We start from the raw sequence: 23,340 nt of genomic DNA, 5'->3' as shown, positions 1-23,340 counted from the left end.
TAAACACTCTGAACGGTTATTGCGTGTCTAAACGGGTTCGTCGCGTCCGCGGTATGGTGACCTTTATCATTGGAAGGGTAGCTAAGAGTCCTGTGTTAGGCGAGCAGAACGGGCAATACTCGGAACGGGTCTGCAGCTTACTACGACAGCTGATTCGCTAGTTGACGCCAAAAAGGTTGAGTGCAAAGTTCTAGGTTCGGGTGCATAATTCACAATGTTTTGAAACCCATCTAATTCGCGTGGCTGGTGGGCATACGCCCTAACCCATCGAAACGTACCGATTTACCTGGGGTCAATGACTTGCCATAGCTGACAAGCAGCGTTGCAGGTCACAATTAATAGTTGTCGATTGGCTGACTAGAAGAGACATTTTATTTTCAGCAAATAAGGCTGTTTTGATCATTTCGTGCCACCACTTTGAGTGAAGTGCTAGCATAACTGGGTAAGGCTTGTTAAAAATCACGTTCGCCCGCCCCGATTAGGCTAATTCATTTCATTGAACTACATATTAGCTTCGAATCAGCAAATTGACATATTCTTCTGTCAATTTCTTCTTACGTACCGGCATGCTTACGGTTTAGCCATTTGAACTGTAGATAGAAGATTCACTCGAAGCGTTACTCTTTCCATATCTATGTAGCTACTACAGCGTCAAATAGAGAATAGTTTTTATGGATCTTTTGGTTTCCGAAAGAAACACTGGCCTCCCGTCTAGCCAGCTTAAACGTCGCTCAGATTTTCTTCCTTCCGCGAGTGGATGAAGTAAGCAAGAAAGCATAGCTTGGGCATGATGAGTGAACCTCGTCAACAGAAAAAGTCCATTCCACACAGCAACGTTCGTTCTAAATATAACGTCTTCGAGGCCGGCTTCTAGTGCAGTGCGGTGACGATCTGTCGTGTGAGTCGTCCCGTTCGACACACGAGGGGCAAGAGATAGAAGCTATAGGAAAGTCAACTATGTCAGCAGGGCAGAACAAACCTACAAAACCGAGTCGCTCGACTAGAGAATACGCCTGCCTGATAAAAACCCTCTGCCTGTGCTCGCGGAGGGAAGGGCCTACGCACACTGACTTGGGCCTGGCGCTTTGTCGTTGTGCCGTGGCCTGACGCCTGCTGCCTGCTCGTGGTGTTTTCTGGTACTATTGATGTTGCCGGTACGCCCCAAGAAACACTGCCGGCTAGTTGGTTTGAAAGCCACCAATTGGTAAGCAACAGGATGTCAAGAAATCATAGGTCTTGGAAAGTCACCGATTAACGTATGTGCACGGTGGCGGACATTAGTTAAAGTTCAAAGTGACGCTTCAGTGGAATACAAGCTATTAAACATGACAACCTGCGCACGAGCTGTGTGAGCACGAGCGTTCTCAAGAAGCTCGAGTGTTTGTAAGACGTCGATTCAGTATTGAAAATGTAAGTCGTGGTCAACATTTTCATCGAAAAATTATTTTTTCCGTTTAAATAACAGAGAGTTTGCTTAGCAGAGACTAATTTTCACCGTTCCAATATTTGCGTATAGGATTTTACCCTCTTTATGAATAGAAAACGTATGATTTGAACTAGAAATTTTCATGAAAAAAAAACATGAATAAAATAAATAGAACTGATGTAGATATAATTATGTTATTGTAAAACGCGACATTTTACTAGTCCCTCATTGCATTATTGAAGTCGGACAACGTAAAAGCAGTCGAAACAGGCAAATATTAATAGGAGAAGGTAAGGATTTTGAGATTTTTTTTTAGTAAATTAAGGTTCACGATTTGTGACATGGTATTATTTACAATTTAGACTTAGCCCCTCAGACTGGTTATAATACCAATCAATTTTGTTACCGTATCGCAGGGAACATCCTCTTGAAACTAAGATTGAAGTCAGCGAAACAGAGGAGATCTCACAAAACGTATCTCAGGCTTCAATTCCATCGCCACCAGGTTCACCTGATATCACGAAAACATCCGAACCTCGTACCCCGCAAAGGCGAAGACCCTCATCGAAGAAACGACGTCTCCGAAAAGGGGATCCAGACAGACTTACGCTCACGCTGACGATTCCCGCAGCCAGCAACGAAATTTCGCCAACTTCTCCGGTCTACCCGGTCACCCCAAATATAGATGAAGTATCTACGCAAAATATAAATAAGGGTATTCCATCATTGCTGCCAGAGTTCCAAACAACGCTTGCATTAGTGCAGATTTCAGGTGGCGGTGGACTAAACATCCCCGGCGATGATCGATCCGAATGTACATTTTTGTCGATTCAAGCGTTCGTATCGAGAACATGGCTGTTATTAATTCGTCTCTTGTACGTCGTCTACATTGTTATGTTTATTATTTCCATTTACTATTTATATATAACGCCGCTAGCGAATGTGACCATCTTCTGGCCAAGCACCGTACTCAACCTCGTAGCTGCCCTAAGCAATCATATCGCGCTCAATCGCTATACGGGCAAACTCTACGTTCTGTTAACGACGTTGAGTGCCCGCCAGCCAAAAAATATAAAAACATGTATTGTTGTGGTTCTCGCATGCATCACGGCGGTAACGGCGATGCTGACACTGAGGTTCTACGAGGTAAACAACTCGCATCGTAACGTGCAGTTAACTGGTTCGAAAAACTGGACTGTCTATACCTTCATTGTCCTGTATTTCTGCCGGAATTTCGAATCGCTCATCATCGTTGGTTCGACAGTATTCGTAATGATTCTGTACGCGCTAATTGCAGCCGCGATCAAATTTGAGTTGCGTGCCATCATCGAAGAGCCAGTACCCCACGAGTCTTCACTAGTTCGCCATTCGACAATTTCGAAGTTAGTCGCTTACTCCGATGCCCTGTTCAGTCCCTTGTGTTGTTTCTGGGTGGCAGCTGTTATTGGGAATGTATCTGAGGGACTTGCAATGGCCCGATACCACCAAACAACGTATGCACTACCGCATATAACAACATGGGCCCATGCTGTTATGCTAGCTGCAGGCTTCTTCGCCGTATGTGAGTGCTCGTTTGGCATAGCTGTTGAGGCTGAACGGGTTCGACTCTGGGTACATCGGCATTATCAAGGCCAAGTGGATGCCAATGTCCTTCGTTACCTCAACCAGCAACGGAGCTTCCCAAAAACGCTCAAGTTATGGGAGTCTCTTGACTTATCGCGCCAAGCAGTAGTTATCACATTCGCATTTCCTATCACACTGTACACGATCATCCTGCTGATCCTCGACCCTATCATGCACCAGACGGCAAGAGAGACGTCGTCGATACTGCCTGCCGTTGACTAAAACCGAATTTCTTGCCTAATCTGATTCGATTTGTTCAGCTAACAACTATAGAGAGAGCATGCGCGTTTAACATTAGCCATGCGTTATTTCGCATCTGGAATCAATCATTGAACAGAACAATATTTTACTAGAAGCCCTTACTTGGGCTAAGCCCAAATCAGTACACAGCTGGAGGAACCAGGGCATATTTTTACGACCAATCTGACCTTATTATTGGGACTAAGTGTATGGCATTTACAGCTGAGCCGTTCTACATATATAGCATTGAGTAGCGACGATTTCATTAACCGATATGTAACGAAAGCGCAGATCTATATCAACAATGAGCATTTGGCGTAACTGACTACATTCTAAGATGCCAACTGTTTTTCGAAGGATATTGCCCTGGCCAGCGTAGGGGCATTGTCTTCACAGTGGAAAAAAAACTGCATCCTCTAAAGATGTAAGATACAACTGTACATATGACAATATAGGAAACGTTCTTCATTATATAATAAATAATTAAACTACTAACATTTACAGTAACGTCAACTCGCAACTCCTACTCCTTACCGCAAGAGGTGAGAAATAAAACATTATTGATTATTACAAGAAAACATTTATGCTGGAATTACATATATATTCTAAACTTTACAGCAGGGTAAATTCTAAGTTCTGACCGTTTAAATTACACATTTCTCAATTCAAAATGGAGAAGAAGAGTTGTGTGGATTACGTGTATTGTTTTTCTTCATCGTTAACCAATGGCACAAGTTTCTGTACTCACGAAACCGAGTCTAAAGATGAACAGTTGTACGGAGAAGTCCGTTGTCAGTATAATAATTCTGGGTCTTACGTGAGGTATCACAGAAAAATACTCAAAAGGCAGCCGTCCCAAAAGCAGAACTGTTGACCTGAACGCATCTTTTATTTGCGCCGATCTGGTTTCCTGTCTACGCTGGACGCATGATCGAATGGGTACGTCCTGTATAACATCGTGAGAAAAATTTAGCTGTTAGGTCTAAAATGGGCTTAGTGACAGAATAGACGCTTAATAGTGGGCCAATCGCAGTTAAGTAATGTATAGGATTCATGTTAGTCTTTCGATCTGGAGTTGTAGGGTGACAAATAGATAGCGGTCTTCAGATATTTGCTATAATAACAACAACTCTCTATCAAAAGCTAAGTATCGGTATAATTGAACTTTGCCAGTGCGAGGTCGAGTGTGTGCGGAACGATATATCGATACGTCGCAAATTTTTTTTGCCCCAATAGACGACTGTACTATTTTAATCATTTCCTTAATACCCTGCAGCTGGTCGTATTTCTTAGAATAGTAAATTTGTTAGCATTCTTAGTACAGATCTCAGTGCCTTTAATATAGCATATGTATTTTGTACTAAATGTCACATGCCCAGACCTTCATGGCAAGCCGACGGTTTTAGAACACTTGGTTTAATATATTGTTTTTAGGCGTGCCATTTATTCAGTGCTCATATGCCGTTGCCTTCAAAGTTTTGCTGCAGACTATTAGCTAGCGTCTTTGAATCGATTGGTGATCAATGCCAAGCAAATTCAAGCTTGTCTCAAGTTATCCCTCTTGTTTGAGGCTGCATACAACCTGGTAGTCCCTTTGGATGGTCGCTGTGCCCGAACTTTAAACTTGAATTTTTTAAACGGGCAGCAATTTCTATGGTCGAATAAACTATTACAGTAAGAGATTTTGCTCATTCGAGAGAACATATATAACATATAGTAAATCATAATTTAGCGCGTCCTGGGCTGCGACTGTCGGTGACTACCCTCGCTAGTTGCGGTTAGTCACCTCATGTTATTATAAGCTGAAAAATAGAATATCATTAATTAAATTCTATGAAACGACGGACATCGAAACGAGTATTTACTCCATCACTTTATCTATAGACTAATCGTGTATTACTTTTTTTCTTCTCTATGCTACACTGATAATGAAGTAATGAAGGACAACTTCTTGTTGAACTCAAGTTTTCACGTTGCTTAAGTCGGTCGATGAATTCAGGATGCCTTCGTAGAATATTTGGCAGTCTCTGCACAGGTAGACCGTGCTTTATAATTTATATGATGACCAGTCTGTTATGTTAACGCCTAGGTATTAGTGAATGATCCGCTTACCTTTTGACTTCCATTTGTTCAGTCATGTTAGGTTTCAACAGCCAATAGACATGCTACCGGAAATATCACACAAGAGAACTTGATTAGGTTTAGAATAGCTGAACAAAAAACAATTTTGCTTTTTGAAAATATGATAGTTTTACAATATAGTAGATTCCCTTTACTAGGGGTCTGCAAATGGTACTGTTATATCGATGTGCTAATAAAGCTTTCGTATATCGATCCGGGATAATCAATCAAACAAATCGACAAAAAAACAACCTCGCGTTTAAGGTTCAAAAACGTAGGCTGACCACTAGCGACAACTTCCACAAAGATATACAAGCGAAGATTTTCTACCGTGTAATTTCTTAAGCTTTCAGGCGACCCAGCGAGAGATATCCTAGTGTTGGTAACTCGCAGATATTTCCCCCAAAACCTCATCAAGGTTCACTTTCGCACAACTATCAAGCAATAATGATCTCAAATAGTAACGGTTTGCCAGACCGTTTTGCTTGTAGAAATGAATAATACATTTCGTTCGAACAACCATATCACCCATTTCCATATCGCCTGTCCTCCTAAATCATAGATCTAGAGATTTTTGTAAGGAAATTTTACACTTGGTTTTTTTTTTGGCCAGTTTCTACGAATATGAGAAAGGGGAAAAATCAATTCTGAGAAATCATGAAAGCCGTTCTTGTACTCGAAGTACGAAACTTTTCTACGCGTTTTATATATAAATATAATAGTGCAGTTCCTGCATCGAACGTCATCAATGAAAATAAAACCCTCTCAAAGCTAACGGTAAACGAATGAAGCGCATAGCAGCATAATTGTAGTGTTTTGCCGATGGACAACTCGTTGACAAACGTAAAAAACATATTACTACATTTATATAAACAAATCTATATCAAGCAAAAATACAGAGGTTACGGGTAATCATAGGTAGGCGTAGATCGAACGAATCGCGAGAGAGAAACTAGTTGATATAAACTCTTCTTTAGATAGATGCTTTGGTCATTTTACTGTTGCGTCTGTTTAAATTAGTCGCATACGAATCAAAATGGTCAAAAAGTTCTATACATTGAATAATTTAATGTTTTATATATATGTATAAGCTGTCAAAATGACTCAATCTAAAGTTAATTTGCCGTTGGACGGATCATGTCGCGGCATAGTTCTCTCCAAAAATGCTGTCCACATTAGAGCTACTGATCGCACGTAATAGCTTCCTTATTCAGAGGACACATTTCGTTCTAGGTAGGCATACGATCTGTGGCCTGCGTATCAGTAACGGTCAATAAAATTAGCTATTGGTTTTTCTTGCTGAGGAAGTTTGTGCAGAGCCCAAGTCGTCTACAGTTTTTACAGTTCGAAGTTTATTGCGTTGGCATTATTATGGCTTCATGCTTCGTGAGCAAATTACGTTGAAGTACCCGGGCAGCATCATGGCTTGTGAATGTACTCGACCGCATTATAGCGGTGTATTGGCAAATGCGCATGCAACTTCGATTGCTTTCATTGAAGTTTAGCTACATACGCGACCCGGGGTCCAAATACGGATCACGCCACACTAACTTCGAGCTTCGATAGCGGAACTGATTTACTTATGCGCCTGCTTGCCTTCCCTAGCGGGTTACTAGACCGATTACGCCGACGAGGTTTGAAGGTCTTGGTGGAGAGCCAGACGTACATTGTGATCCTGTGTGCCCACACCTAAGCAAAACAATGACGCATCAAACTCTATACGAAGGTACCGCCTAGTCAAGCGTTTTTTACCCGAAAACATTAGCTTCGTTTGAAACAGTTTGAGATCCTATGGTCAGGAATATTGTGCTAGAAAACAGGGACCAAAACGAGAAGTTAACCACTAACGTGTCTAGCCAAGAACGTTAAGGGCTTAGGGATGTGATTGTTGCAATATCGGATACGTGTAACGTTGCACTCGGCTGACCCCTACTAATTACGGAACAAATCTATTAAGGGGAATTATCCTGATAGCTTATGTATTACAATAAACTTTTTAAAAATTATAGGATCAAAGAGAGTTTGTTATTTTTTATGTGATATGTAAAAAACAACTGTGATGCTAAATACTTCCAATCCATGTCCTGCTCACGCAATGGATATTGTTGCGTCTCTTCAGTTAATGCGTCCGGGCAAGAGCACTAAGTTCCTCGGCGATTTAACGACGAAGCGAATTTTCCAGGTGTTCACCTCCCTGACCTACGGTGCGGCTCTTGTCGGTAGGTACAGAAAGAAGCCTGAATAAAAGCACGTATTTCTAGTTAAAGAGAATCTGTTTCGTGTGGCTACCTTGTACATTCAAATAGTCGAACATACGTATTGCGATTTATTATTATATTAAAAAGAAAGACTTGCTTAGACGTTGCGTTACTGTTTAATTCTAAATCTGGATTTAGTTTCCTAGCTACGGGCAACAATCTGAGAACCGTATTGGGCCCTTAATATCAGTTTGTTTTATATTTGTATTTTATGTCCTTAAATATACACCAGTGTAATTCATGATTTATTAAGTTGAGCTCCAAAGATGACACTGAAACAGTGAAGAGAGATTTCAGTCCCGGCAAAAAATAAATTATTCAAATGGATACTTGTTGAGCAGCAACACTTCTTTCGTTTAATACATTCTATTGGTAGCCATTTTATGGGAAACGCTCCGATCGAAAATGATCTTGTTGGAATGACCTGCGGTTGACTTGTTGGTCCTGTTTACAGCGAATTCACACCTCAATTACATCTGATACTTCAGGGGTTTCAGCAATCGCAGGGACGCCTTAAGGTCATAGCTGAGAAAATCTGATGAAGTCTCCTGACGAGTCAAACACGTTTTGGCCAACTGTACCGTCTCGCAGTTGAACCCACATGTTTTTACAAGCAAGAGCTGTTTTATAATGTTGGATTAATCCAAACACCAACTTCGACCTCAATGGCCATATAGTCACACTATTTGAATTAATTATTGGCAGAAGAAGTAATGTGACGCGTGGCTATGCAATAGAATTCTCTATGGTAGAAAAATACAACCCAATAAATCAAGCGTAAAACAGTTTCTCTTGAGCTATAGGTGCAGTAAGAATAACCAGCTATTCGTATGTTGTAACTTCGCACCATTTCGAACATGCAAAAGTCCCCATCCAAAGTCAAAAAAACAGAAAGAAGTAGCCATACAACGCTTGAATGCTGATATGGTTCATTCACGATGTTAGATTCTAGGGAAAACTGGATTATGGTACGTCGGTTTATAGATGATATTCTTAAAAGGAGGGAACCCAGGACGAGATCCCTGTTTTGTCTTCTGTCCCCGCTACTTTTCTTTAGGGAGCAGTGGACGCAGATGGTCGGCTTCGGCTTTTTCGGTTGACTGAGACTACAGTCAGCTAACACTTTATACATGCGCAATTTCTCCGGACAGGAGCGGTCTTCAGTGGGTAACCAATTCGGGCGTTAAAAAGCTATGCCATGCTGTAGACTAGGAGTCAGACACTACCTGTCTAAATGACACTAAAGCATTTCCACCATTAGCGTCTTCCAGGAAAAAACTGCTTGCTCTCAGCTTAACAAGGTCCTTCTTCAGAATTTATAAATTAGATTATGCCTAAGATCTTACGACGTTTGTAGATTTGGGAACCCGCTTAAAAGTACCAACCCCAATAGTACATTGCATGTTAGAGTCGCATTCTAGGAACCATTTGAGCATCTAACATACGGAGACTGGTGCTTAGAAACTTATAAAGGAGAAAAGCTATTTGAGCGATACAAAAGAACGACCATTTTGATAAGCCGAATTGAAAATATAAAATTACTTAAACTTAAGTTAGCATAATGTTTTTGATAATTCTCGATTGACTGGGCTATAGAGAAGCTATATTTTTTCTCGAAGTTTAGTTGAAGGCTACGCACGTGCCTATAATCATTATTGACTGTACGCATATAAAAACGCCGTAGAGTTGTTAATTAACTTCCTACAAACAGATCAAGTAGTTGCTCTGTGCAGTAAAACACTCGTGTCTCTATTACAAGTAACCTAACGAATGTTTTTTTAGATTGTCAGGGAACATGAGCATGTCCATTTAGACGGAACTCTACCGAAGGAGCCCATGTCTGAAACCAATGAATGCTTTCTAATAGTCCACTTGGAACTGCCGAGAATAATTACTGTTTCTTAAAAGCAGAGGTATTGATTTTTTAAATTGCTTTTTGGGCATCGCTCATGTCTGAGACGAGTCCAGCAGCTATTCACTATATCATCAATTGTCCCCAAATAGAATGTTGTCTTTGAATTATTATAGGACGTAATTTTTGACAAAAAGTTAGCTAGTATCTTCAATTATTATTCTTGAATATCCTATTTTCATTCTTTTTTAACGTTATTGTATTGTCGAAGATTAATTAACACGTCGCTTTTACTAACACACGTTTTTACATCTAACAAAAACATGTTCAACGTTCCGCGTTAACCGCTGCACTAGACATCTAGTATCTTTCAGCACGCGCGGTTCCGTCTGTCTCAAATCTAAACCGCTTCACCTGTTTTTAAGTTCAGTAGGTAAACATTTCACCGCTGTGCCATCGTGCGGACATCTTCCCATATGCAATTACAGGTCGACCACGTGTACCAACTCTGTCCGTCAAATCGTCTAAACATGCCCAGGAAGTTGACTTGCGGTGTGGGGAAAGCACACGTATTCACACGGAAGGAAAATATCTTTTCCGAGATCCTACTAGGCACATTCAGCGAATATACCAAAAAACTTCCGCTTTATGGAAGTTATTTGAAAGCCATGTCGTTGAGAGCGGTCGTGTTACAATACCCATGGCCTTTTCTATTTTTTAATCTTAAAAAGAGTAAGCTTTTTCGGATGCTCGAATGCAAGGAAAGGCCTTCCTGCATCCGCGAAGCTCATTTTAGGCAATTCAATTAGCTAGTACTGAGCGATCTGCTCTAAAGTAGGCTTAGTCTTTGACAATATTTGTTCTGATAGAATGGAACTAGATGACATATGAAATAAGTTGGAAAAAGCTTTAGCGGAAGTTAACGTCTAGAAGGTACACGCATGCACAGTTTGCACGAACTAGCATAACCGAAGACTGTCATATAAGATGCCTATTGAAGGGATTCCAACCGCTCGTCCTAAAGAAGGAACAAGGGTCAAACCATTAACCTGTTGAAACTTTTGCGTAAATGCTGAGACGTCTTTTACTCAGAGGGATTTTTTAAAAACTCACCTATTCTCTCATCTTTTTCTTTATTGTTTGTTTATTGCTTTCGTTGTGGGGTATTTTATCACTGGAAAATTTTCAACGGACCAAAACAGTAAATAAGTTGATAAGCGCGCGACACAATATAAACATGGCAAACTCAATAGTATTTACCTTTTTTAAGACGAAACATAACTCTTAAAAACAAACTTGATCTCAGGTTGATAATACCTACGCCCAAATTGCGAAAAGACAATATCATTCAATATAAATAGAAAATAAAAGTAGGCAACGTGCCCACAAACTTACGGCCTAGATAAGCTCGTATCGAATTCGTCAGCAGCTCAAACCATGTTACTTGTTTCACGTGTATTCACTTCTTTCTGGAGTAAAACCCCTCCAAATCAAAAGGTTAAGACTTGCCCGCTACGCGTTCTTCAGTTCTAATGGTAGTTTCCTCTTAACATGCTCTTCCACGTGCATCTATGGCCATAAAGCGATTTGCCTCACCCGGGAATTACTACCGTAATAAAGTCGCCGAGAGGAGACTGGCTTTTGTTGGATGTCCTTGATTTTCATCGCTGACCGCTTTGGGGCCAACATTGAGCCGACTGTAAGTTTCAAGCGACAAATTGATTTGGCCTCGACAAACTAACGTTCTCGTTGTCATTGGAGAAGCCAGCCGTCTCGTCTCTCCATAAGGATATCCTGCGAACTTTGCGCGTAGGTTCCTCTCGAGCAGGTGTACCGTCTAATTCCGCAATTTGATGAGATCTTTTTCCCAACCGCTTGGGTGACTTCAATAGAACCACTGGCACCGATAACTCTTGTTGAACGGGAGAAGATACAGCGTGCGACATAACTGCTACGGACAGATGATGAGATTCTTTCGTAAAACCCATAGGTGTACCCAACTGTTTTGCCACAGGAGGTCTTGAAGATGAGGGCACCGTGGTAGAAATTTTATTATTTTCTAATAAATGTTTCAGTCGAGAAACAGACCGCTGAGCCAAAGTGGAATCGGTCTGAAGTGGGACAGGTTTTATCTCCGTAACCGGCAGAACTAGCTCCCGCACGATGACTTGATCAGAGATTGATGTAGGTTCTGATTTGCAAGCACCCGTTAAGATTGTTTGTTTCTGTGTGTCCATTTCGCAGTTTAGATGGTCCTTAGGACGCGGTGTAGCGTTCACTAAAATGCCCGTTGCAGTATTTTGATTGGCGTTCAAGTTCTGATCAGATGGTCCTGTTAGCACGTCCTGTTCTGCTTTTTTTCTGTTTCTGTCCATAGCTTGAAGTAACGGAGCTCGAGACGGTTGTTTCTCGTTCGTTTTCATACCCTGGTGTAAGCAATTAGTGGTCCGTTTATGCTTGGCAATACAAACGTCTCGTAACTTAGACATACCGCATAGCTGTTGTATTGGAACGCTACGATTGTTTACATTGCTCCGTGTCTTATTAGAGTTGCGCAGAGTACTTTTACTGAGACAGGACATCGTTGTGTGCAGACTGAATGACTGTGGTTGCCGAGGGATCTCTGGCAATGGACTATGACGACTGGGACGAGGAACGAATCTCTTTTCCTTCAACAAACATTCGTGCACGACAAACCATGGAGTCGGTTCGCGAATGTCTGCGAAATAACAAAAAAACATAATGTCTCATATAGCATTTGAGCACTTCTATTGGTTATCGGCGTTGACAGATGGCCTGACCCTATTCGTTTGCTTATTGTAACTAAACACAGCTGTACGAAGCGACAAAAAAATTATCGACGGATTTTACTGAGAGAGGTCGACACCACAGGCGAACATGGCCGAAGCGGATCTTTTAACAAGCTTATAGCAAGCATATAACAATGATGACAAAAAATTACATTTTTAATAGAGTATCCGATCATTCGTAACCATAGTACACGTGTTTCCGCTACGTCTTTTATGGTCCTTTTTATTTATTTCCTTCTGTAAATCCTCATGAACTTTGCCCTGTATGTTCTTTTGCGGTATCTTGCTTTCATTCAATTCAACTAGGTGCTCTTTCACACGGCATTAACTCGTAGGGCCTAACAGTTCTGTCAGTCAGAACTCCGATGTTTTAAACGATGGCCTTAGTGAAAGAAGTATAGCGAGAAGCTAAACTTCAAATAGCATGTACGATTTTGCGGAACACTAATGCCAACCCCTACGATGCCATTTCATTTATTTTTCCTGCGATGTTTATAGATCAGAATCACTGAGAACCAGATAACCTATGCTATTACTTATGCGTTCCACTTACTATGCATTGTTTCCCAACTAAGTAAATCTTTGTGTTTTGGATAGGACATAATTTGTTATAGAAAATAAAGGTTGGCGATTGTTTTCGACGGTTATAGTATACAAGTACAAAAAAACAATACTTACTCATATTGTTCGTTTGAATCAAAATGTCCTTTATTGCCGTCTGACTAATTCCTGTTATACGAGCGATTGTCGGCCATTCTGGTCCAAACCCGGTGAACAGTCTATTAACTAATAGTTCGAGCTCTCTAGCGTCATCGGTAACTAGATCAGACTCCAGCACAAGTCGAAGCTGAGTAATACATTCCAGAACACGCCTGAGTTTAGAACAATCAGAAAATTTGACGTCGCTAATAATACTGGTCGACCCTTCCAGAAGGTTACGAAAATAGCATACTATAGTAGATAAAGGGTACTGAAATAACATCAATAATACCGATATTACGTCGATCATTGCTTTTTCAAACAACTTACTCTAACTAGCCTAGTTCTTGCATTCTTAAATCAACTATACAATAAAAAAATATGGCGACCAAACTACACAAAAGGTTTTATAGGGTTCCATATCATCTAATAGGTTTTAAGGGGAATATATTCTAACTAGCATACTAATATGTATACTAGCGTTTATTATCAATTAACTGAGTAGAAACGCTGAGCGAATGTGATTGAACGTAAGGAAAATATATGGGCACTGGCATATAGATTATCTATGTAACCTTGAACTAACCTTTTGGCAAGTCCAAAACAAAGTTTGGCAAAGACTCGATGTTCATCTTTAAATTCAGAAAAAACAAAGATATCTTTTTTTGTCTCCAGTCCCGTCTGGATCCCGGCAAGAAGATACGGAAATCTCATACGGAACGCCGTCGCCATATTGATGAAATTGCAGACCAATTGCTTAGTCTCCTGCTGGGTAAATGGGTGACGGTGTGTAACTTGGCTGTCGCTCATGACCATAATATTCTGGTGAATATCCAATTCCGATGTAGGCAGTCGATCAGCGTCATTACTACAAAAAAAAAGTATACGATTTTATAATAACGTACATTTAATCATATTCTGATTATCAGTATGCGAAAACACGAATAGTATCACATAACACGAGCCAACATAAATTGGAAGATATAATAATAATAATAATAATGTATTTAACAGGGCTGCTGGCTCCTGAAATGACCTGTTCTTGATGATGATAATGAATGAAATGATCTTCTTGTTTTGCTGGAGCTTATATACTCACGTGACTTCATAGACATTATTGAACTGTGCACAAAGTGGTTTAATACATGTATTGGCATAGGCTTTTTGGAACCTCTTTTCTACTAGAAGCACACACTGCCCAAGAAAGTTCTGACGCCAAAGCGGCCCGTCAGGATCTACTTCGTGCTCATCTTCGTCAAAGAATGATGACGATGTGTCTGATCCAGACGATATAGAGATGGTCCGCTCGAGCGATAGGTCGCCCGAACCCTCATCTACAGCCAAATTTTTACGATCCAGAAATAAGTGACTGTTCGATCTATTCACGTCTCCAGCATCAGATGTGGAATCGTCCAAGCGGGAGGATTCCAAATGAAGCGCCTTGCTTCGACAATCGAAGTTAACATCATCCTCTAATGCAAGATCGTATCTATTAGTACTTTCAATTACAGGAGTCTTTGGGGAATTAACAATAATAAGACATGTCTTCTTGGCATGCTCAGATGCGCTGCCCTTCTCAATTTCGGTGCTAGAAATACATAGGGTGACCTCCTGCACTAAATCATATAGAACCTGCATTGTATCCACAACAATGGAATCAGGCTGACAATAGGCAGGTCGGATGTCTATTCGCTGATTATTAATTCCAGGATGTTTTTCCCGCTCGACTTGGGAGCCTTGTAGCTTCGTGCCGTCCTTCGTCACTGCCAGACATGATTCATCGCTAGAATTGATGACATTGTTCTGAATCCCAACATCAGAAGGGCATAGCAATGAAAGGCCTTCACAGCCAGGTGTGGCTGGACTGTCATCGTCATACTCGTCTGTCACGCTTGGCAGCGTTTGTACAGAGACAGCAGTTTCCTGATTGCCCATTTCGTGCTCAGTTTCTCTATGTCCGTTCGACGTTACACACACGTTTTCCATAGGGGAAGCGATTAGTTCAAGTCGTTTCCTTTCCTGCGCAAAAAATATTTTTTAATTAGTTTGTGAAATCGGAGCGGCGCACGAGTTAACAATGTTTGTGGATTCTTTTTTATATTGTACGTGTGGTAAAATGTAAACATCCGCCATCCCAAAACTTCCAAGATATGCATTATGTTTTGACTTATTATACGATTATTAATTATATATTATTATATATTATACGATCTAACTTAAAGGATAAGAATCGCGAAAGCACCGGCCTATGCAACGTAAACATACTATGCTTTCATGTATTTCCAGCATAAAAATGTATATTCACATTAGATAAAATTAAAGTAACTTTAATTAAAGTAAAATTAAGTAACTTGAATAACTAATAGCTTTAGTTCGAGGCTGGCCAAATGAATTCATCGTTTCTAGCTTAGGCGCAGCGTTAAGCTTTCATAAGAAATATGCTTTAGATCAACTATAAGAGATAATTATTTAAACGACTTTCAGGTTATCACCGCAGTCGCTTAGAGGGGCCGAGTTTCTGAAGCTATGGAGCCAAGTAGCGTTACTTCAAACTCCTCTGTATGGCTTAAAAATCTACTCGATACGATTTTGGATTTACGTCTATCATAGGCGCAGCGACCTACAAGCTATACTTACGAAAAATGAAGAACGCTGAGACTTAGTGATGTCTTCATCTTTACAATGTCCTTTAGCTAACGGAAGCATTTTTGCTATATTTACTGGACATTCGGGTAATGCTAATAGAGCATCGCCAACGTTATCCTCCACTTGAAACCCTCGTTGCGGATTTTCATCCTCTGAAACGCCGTCAGGCGACTCCAGCCAGCCGAACCCGCTCTCCTACCAAATTATTCAGTTTAATGAAAAACGTATACTTCTATCATGAACGCTATGCTCGTCGAACAAATTTAATGTTAAGCACATGAAGGGATTGACTTCAAAACCTAAATGAAGTATCAATGCTGTGCTCAGGATAAACATGCACATAATTGATTACGGTCTATTTAGAAAATTAAAGTTCTTAAATAAATTAACTTCTCTAGGTTATATTTTGCCTTCGACAATTAGACTAGCCTACTAGTAATTGGCTGCCTGATGACTGCTTGATGTTTGATTATTCATTTGGTGAATTTAAAAAAAATTAAAAATCCCATCCGACATTCAATGAGAAACGCCTTAGGATTTCCCTTCGTACAGTTATCTTTATTGTTATAATAGTCATACTTACATTCTGTGAATTGGCGTCTGTTTTAGCTTTGACGCGGAGGGACCTTAAAGGGAATTTCCTATGCGGCGACTGCTTCAGTGGATCCTCTAATTCTATGGACTCGTCCTTGCACTTACCCAAAAATGCTTGTTTATCCTGTTGTCCATCGCTGTCATCTTCAATGCTAATTTCCAAAGTTGAAGAGAGGTCTACACTCTTGCGGACCATGAGCGGTGATGTTGGGTACTCAAAATCGCCGATTGGCTCCGGTGACGAAGTCTCGAACCGCGAAGCTGCCTCATAGAGTGCACTTGTATGCACAGTTAGCTGTGCAGTATTTTACATAATTAATGTTAAGCAGCTTTTTAAATGAATACTGTTAGATTTTTATTTTCCAATAGTTGTCTCATCATGTTCTCAAACGTATTAGGTCGTAACATGAGTAAGGGCCGTTTCTCACGAGGCAAAAGTGCAGTTTTTTTTTTAATTTCGAACTTTTTTTTGTTCTTGTTTTTATTTCGAAATTTATTTATTTATTTATTATGTCTTGATTGTCGCCATTCACGATCCTCTTCGATCCTTTAACCAATTTATTTATTCCTTCTCGTCAGAGATTTTCGGGTCCAACAGTGAAAACTGGTTCACTCGGGTTTCAAAATCATTTTCACCCTCAAATTTTGCCGTTATTAATTTTAGTTTCCAGAAAATCCGTAGGTGCGAACTCTGGTAGGTACAGAACAGGCCCCTTCTAAGTTTTTACAAGCGGCTTTTACGACATTCGCTATAAGCAGCCTGGCATTGTGACACAGAAGCAGACGACTTTGGCCTGTGTATTAGATATTTTCTATCGCATAACTTCGTCTACTCGATGCAGTCGGCCCATGTACAGATCCTCGTTGACCATCTTGTTCCTTTCTAACATTAACTAAGTAGCAAGCATGATGCTTTTCCAGTCCCATTAAACATCCCAGTAAACCGGAACCTTTTCGAAATGAAGATCAGGCAAGATGCTAATCAGAGTCCGTATCTTCTTGTGCGCTTCACCCAGTCTATGGCATTTCCAGGTTCATAATTGTCGATAAAAAATTCATAAATTCAAGAAGTACGGCAACAGTCAGTGTTTTCAGCTTACCTTCTCGGCTAGTCATCGGCTGTTTATCATCTAACGTTCTCATGAACTTCGGGTGGTTGGGGTAGACTTTCGGGATCCAAGACGGCAGTTTTCGGCTTTTTGTTAAGCTTAGTAGCGGATTTTAAACAGTTCTCTCTCAATTATGGGGACCTACTGCGCATAGCACAGACATCCCACGCCGCCTCGTCCGCTTTTAATGTCGGCAAAAGGCAAAGTAAACGAAGTATCAAAACTGCACTATTTTTCATCTATTACTCGGAGCCTGAATTCAACATCGATTTCCATTCAATGCACAATTAAATTGCAACAGCTCTATAAAGAAGAGGGAATACTCTTGAATACTATGTCGAAGTAAACAATGGCAAGATGAAAAAGGCAAAAGAACATAAAAAACGGCCCTTAACCGTGGTACAGCCTGTTAGAGACCTTAGAGAATACCGATCTGACATTATGCATGAGTCGTGGAAAGCACCAGTTGTAAAGTACATTGTCTGTTACTTAATTCTGTGGTTAAACATAATGTAAAACATTGATGATATATGGCTAAGATTTGCAGAATATTGCTTAGGCAGCCCAACTACTTTTAAAGGTGAAATCGATGTGACGCGAAATTTGGTCGTACTCATAGCGAGTAGTTGTGGCCTTTGTCCTGTACAAATATCCTGATCAAGCTTCCATTTGCGCGAATGGTGATCCGCAACGCGAGCACGCCTCGTCCTGAATAGTATTACGTTAATCAAAATTAGAGTTTGGGACGCTAACACGGAAACTAGGCTTGGTGGTTTTCCGATGCATGACACAATCAAAAAATAAATTGTTCATCAAAAAATGTTCATTCAAGAAAAATGAGCGCCCTGACTTGGTTTTCTGTGATGAAAACTTGGTCGTCAAAGGCATTTGGGGATCCAAACATGGGCAGTAGCTGAGGCGTACGAAATCTGATGATTATTGAGGTGCAATGGTAATGTGTTTGCCTATTAAACCTACGGACGTGCGAGATGGTCTAGGTTGAAAAGTAAACGTAGACGCGCTCGATTTCTTGCCAATGATGCCTAACTGCGGTACCAGACGTAAAATTCGAAACGCTTTCTTTTTTAACTCGGAAACATTAGAAATTTGCATGCAATTTCTATAGTGATATTCCGGACATTTAATATTGTTTCATTGATGCCATGTTTTTCTCTACCGCAAAATTCATTAAACTCTGTTTGATGAAGCTTTTTTTCGTGGGGAGTACATCGCAACAAATAACAATTCCCTAGAGCGGCTGACCTTGTTAAGCGCCTCCCGACATTTCCGACAATTTTTTTTCTCGATTTTCCCGACAATTCCGCAAAAACAAAAATTTACTGATTTTCTACATTGCATTTTATGTACAAATCGTGAAAGTCAATTTTTGGTAAATATCTTCTCATCCTATGAATTCTCTTTATCCACAGTTCTCAGCATTTCTGAGCCTCTCAGGTCTAGTATTTACGTATCTTTTTTCAGTAATTCAAAAATCGCGTTACAAAGTGAGCCACATGCTTAGCCTATTCATCTCTGATGAGCAAATTATAATAATTGGCAATTTTAACAAAAGTACAACCTAAGCAAACGATTGCAGAGTGATGCTACGTCATGGTCACTCCTCACGTAATAGAATATATGAGAGATATATATGTCAGACAATAGAAAATCATCGTCATTTTACCTTTTCTTAGTGCACTTATATAGTTCGTCTCTCCTTATTTTGATCTGGTATCTACGCTTGTGCCTTGCCGCACCATGTCGGGATTTAAAGAGCGATATCGTCGCAGCCTCACTAAAGACCAACAAAATTTGAAAATTATGGAAAAATAGTAGTTGAACTATAAAATAAATAAACGATTTGATCAAGAAGTTAGGAAATGTAGCTCGGTTCTATGACGCGGCGCGTCATCATCGCCTCCCTTAAAATATGGACTCTATAAACAAAATATATATTAATCATGTAACAAAGAATGCTCTATGGATAACACTGGAAACCCAAAAGAAGTTAGACAGTAAATTTACGTAATTTTATAAAGTTTATGGCAGCATTGGTTGAGGAGATACTGCACTTGTACTTCTGAAGGCTTCTGTTAAGGATATTTAGTAAAACTGGGCGCATTTAAAACAAAAACGTTATTCAATCTAGCAAAAATTCTAGAGACACAAGCATAAAAAGATCGTACCGATCCCTTGGTGCTCTCTCAAACCCAAATTCCCACTTGGGTGCTGAGCTTTCGATAGTACTTAGGTATTTTTTTTACGAAACGGATGCTTAAACAGAGTAACTAATTATAAACGCAAACATTGTTATGAGTATAGCAACAGCAATTATAATCGTAATGTTTCAGACGTAAAAATTTATTTACTAACATTGCACATACTGTCCGTGGGCTTAGGTCTCCGCAAGCGCGGTTATAGATTATGGGCACATTTTCTCCTTAAAAGACCACCCGATGATTGAGTAACCCATGCCTTCTTTAATGATTAACCCTGGAACGTGATAGAATTGAAACAAACGATATATAAGAACTAAAAAATCTCTTAAAGAAAACAGATTCCTATATTCGACTATAACCCCTGTTGCTTTTGGTGCTTTGGAATATTTTTTTATTCTTTTGCAAAAATCACCTTAGTCAACAACTGGTATAACTCTCCTTGTCTAGCTATATCCGCTAACTGTCTAGCTTCAGGCAAATTTTGTATGATAATAATTTATCATCGACCCCCAATCAAACCTTACCGACTTATCTTGTTGTGTTCTTATGGCGATTTTCAAGGTTTTCCTACTACAGAAAATACACATGCAATACATCATAAAGCATCGATCATCTACATCATACGCCGGATCAAATCTGGTATAGGACACTCTACCTGATTCGTCCTAAGACTTCGGACACTTTACCCATTCGATAAAATTGCACAATTTGCACTCGTTTCACAAACTAACACCGAAATGAACACAAATGTCTTTCGTTGCTTTAACAACGGCTCCGACCTTCACAAGCGGCTCTTTATTTATAGCAGTATATTTGAACAGACCGAACTAGTCACGTTAAACGACACAAGCTACGTTCGGGCACTTCATATCGCAATCGTGAGCTTTCAATGTGTTCTGTACTCTCTTGGAAGGACGTGTTTGCCTCAGGTGTCACGATGTACCATTAAAACCATAACTATTGGCGACAACTGAAGTCGAGCTACGTTTAGGGGCATTCTACTTGACACTTAACTCTCTAGCAAACAATTCATGGCTTTGGCAATGAAGCTTATTATAGCGATGTTTAAATCTGGCAGTATTATGAACGGAATAAGCTACTCCCGTTCTCTATATGTAGGACCTGTGCTAAGTAATGTCGACCATTGATAATTAGGTTTTTGTGGTCATGATTAGCGCATATAACTAACATTTTTCTTTCTGTGGTCGTAAAATTATAGGTTAGTGTACGAGGAAATTAACTGGCCGGCGAGGAAGAATTCTATGGAACTCTCTATAGTCAGGTCGACTAATCTTCAAAAAATTGCTCTGTCTTACCAGCATTAGGAAGTAGTGCGCAAAGCGAATTATACGTATGTATCTATATTTCTTATCAGCATATATTCACATGTAAGATAATATCAACAAACTATATCTTTTTATGATAGAAAATATGGGGAAGCTTCCACGACTGTGACAATTCTTCACGTAATACAAAAATCTAACGACAGCACTTCAAATTGAACGAAGAGTTTTTTTGCTTTGATTTCGGGCATAATGTTTCTGTTTATATGAATCGCTATGGCCCCATTCAAACACTTCTACATCCGACAAGGCAAATCACAATACAAACTTTTGCACATATATTTTCTGTAGAAGGTGCCAATTTTAGCTTAGTCTTGTCAATTCTCGTTTGGTGACAGCAGCATCCAATAGCGGTTGTTGTGGGTATAGTTCGGCTAAACCCAGACCTGGCTTAGGGAAGAAACAGTTGGAGGCCATTGCTTTGGTAAGTAGACTTGCTAATTTAGAAATCTCCAGCAGAAAAAAAATCAGATGCAAACATATCAATGAGTTTCAGTATGCCTATGGTTTTATGATAATTTTCGAACCTTGCTGAGAAGATCTCTTGATTTTTTCCAGTCATATCTAACAGCTCCAGCGTTCCATCGTTTCTGTTTTAAATTTAGTAGCTATTGTCGCTAACGAGTGACTGTCTCCCCTTGGCCTATGTCATAGATAACCCGTTCTCTGAACTGCCCTCTGTCCTAAACCCAAATGTCCCCAGGCGCGCGCGCGCGCCATTTCACTCGGAGCTTTTTCACGCCGAGCAACGTCAGCTCCCTAAAGATACCGAAACGGTTACAGCTCTTTCCATATTGTAGAAATTTACCTATAAATGTACACGTTTTACTTATTTCAGAGTTTAAGGCAACGTCAATTTTTTAATGGAAGTTGTTTAATGCCTTCTTGTACTCATAACTATGATTGGAAAATCAGGATGTTTGCTTCATTGAAAGCTACCATGTCTCTAAAAGCGATGACTAATAGTCATTTTGTTTTTGTATTATATTTAAGTGAACATGATTAATTTCGAAACCTTCGGTTCCATTATGGGTGGCTGCCTTTTGGTGTCCTCGGTCTCTGCCCAGCTTGTGTACACTGCACCGGCATTCTTACCTGCCCATGCTGTTCCAGCTACCAGCTATAGCTGCTGCAACAGCTACCGTAGTAAGTAAGGCAATTATACTGAACTTAGAACATAAAACATAAAAACTGCATTTAATGATAATCATTACGGTTTCTATGCCTAGTTGTCAAACTGAGTCCTAATATTTTATTAAAATATATACTATAAATGTTAATTTAGCTATTATGCGTCGTTCATTAAATTCACCCATGGTATATACTATATGAAATCTATGAGATCTTCGAAGAGAGTTTTGACATCATGTTGATTTAGGAAGTCGCCAAGATTTAAAAAATAGTTATTTGTAAGAGCAATTTCCTAACGAGTATTACGGATGGCACAGAGCTTCCAACTTTAGCTTCTGCATTTCTATCGCCATCATTCCCGCCATGTGAGGTCTAACAGGAAGTGTTTATCTCCGTTCACTGACCTTGCCTGCCTAATGCGGGGTTGTGATCGGCAAAACAGGGCTTATAGCGCTGTAGTGGATCTCATTTGGATTAGACTTCCAAACATACCCAACATATTTTCTCAGCTGTATATTTGCTCTGGAATGATGTCTTGTCGGTCTAGTCGCATCGACCGGCTGAAGCAACCACCTTCGATTACCCTAAATGAACTATTTTCATCAGAAATCACAATTCGGTGAAGGAATGGCTCGCTGTTATAACATGAGAGTAAAGAAGAGCAAGCGTTTCCATATCTCTGCCTTTCACCATTACTGAAATCCTGCGGCACTCATTTGTCTAATTTTTTTCATTTTATTAATCTTTGCAAATATGGTAGCTTCATGTACACCGAATTTGAGTACTATTAGCCATATATTTTGAGATAGGTCGGCATCTACCACAACTCTAAACTTATTCTCATTATTCACTTGGAAATGCACTGTTTTACGAGACTCATTTTCGAATTCAAGATGATCTTTGAAAGATACTACGAAGAAAAAAAAGAAACTAACACCTTACGGTATTTCTAGTACAAAACCTGCACAGAATACGACGGTCTTTTTCTTTAAAATGAAACTCATATTCGTGGACCTACTCGAATCTCCTGATTTTTCGTGGCTCACTGCGGTTCATCTCCTAAAAGACCGAGTGACAACATACCAGTCAACGATCTCAAAATTCACCAAGTACCAGATCATCTCGAAGGCCAAAAAAAGTGTCGTAAAATGTCCCTTTGTTACAAAGTAGCTTTGTCTTGGATCAAGGAATTAATGGTCGCCACGTTTATTACTGAGCAACTTAATTTATATATATACATATATATGTATTTTCTTAGACGTATGATAT

General features: G+C 39.9%; 2 protein-coding genes and 1 long non-coding RNA gene across 23 annotated transcripts in view; 2 read left to right on the top strand and 1 right to left on the bottom strand.

The window, feature by feature from the left end:
- The first annotated feature begins 1,021 nt into the window (after positions 1-1,021).
- LOC111254998 (uncharacterized) lies at positions 1,022-3,869 on the top strand. The gene is made up of 2 exons (XM_022816565.2): positions 1,022-1,410; positions 1,843-3,869. Coding segments are annotated over exons 1-2 (1,431 nt in total). The 5' UTR covers positions 1,022-1,408; the 3' UTR covers positions 3,272-3,869.
- On the bottom strand, positions 3,447-23,334 carry LOC111254995 (uncharacterized). Of its 20 annotated transcripts, XR_015317506.1 has the most exons (14): positions 20,253-23,334; positions 19,752-19,871; positions 19,063-19,173; positions 17,951-18,086; positions 17,370-17,559; positions 16,259-16,564; positions 15,667-15,870; positions 14,129-15,048; positions 13,616-13,897; positions 13,009-13,202; positions 10,916-12,239; positions 6,924-7,647; positions 5,402-5,454; positions 4,705-5,091 (listed from the first exon to the last, which is right to left on the bottom strand). XR_015317506.1 is itself a non-coding variant. In XM_022816547.2 (9 exons), exons 1-9 carry the CDS (start codon positions 20,285-20,287, stop codon positions 11,227-11,229), a joined length of 3,201 nt encoding a protein of 1,066 aa, XP_022672282.1. In that variant the 5' UTR covers positions 20,288-23,334; the 3' UTR covers positions 10,637-11,226. The 20 variants fall into 20 exon arrangements, 1 of the variants encoding a protein (XP_022672282.1); XR_002675315.2 differs by having other exon boundaries at positions 17,370-18,086; XR_015317504.1 differs by lacking the exon at positions 17,370-17,559.
- LOC147754279 (uncharacterized) overlaps positions 21,945-23,340 on the top strand; it is a 2,830-nt gene continuing 1,434 nt past the window's right edge. Inside the window, exon 1 of one of the 2 annotated variants that reach the window (XR_015317512.1) lies at positions 21,945-22,086. This is a non-coding gene — a long non-coding RNA (uncharacterized LOC147754279). The remainder of the gene's footprint in view (positions 22,087-23,340) is intronic. The other variant, XR_015317513.1, reaches the window with a different exon arrangement.

This window comes from Varroa destructor, unplaced genomic scaffold, assembly GCF_002443255.2.
Source record: "Varroa destructor unplaced genomic scaffold, Vdes_3.0 BEIS01000007.1, whole genome shotgun sequence".
Classification (NCBI taxonomy): Eukaryota; Metazoa; Arthropoda; class Arachnida; order Mesostigmata; family Varroidae; genus Varroa; species Varroa destructor.
The sequence above is the reverse complement of the archived record's forward strand: the minus strand, read 5'-3'. Positions and strand labels throughout refer to the sequence as shown.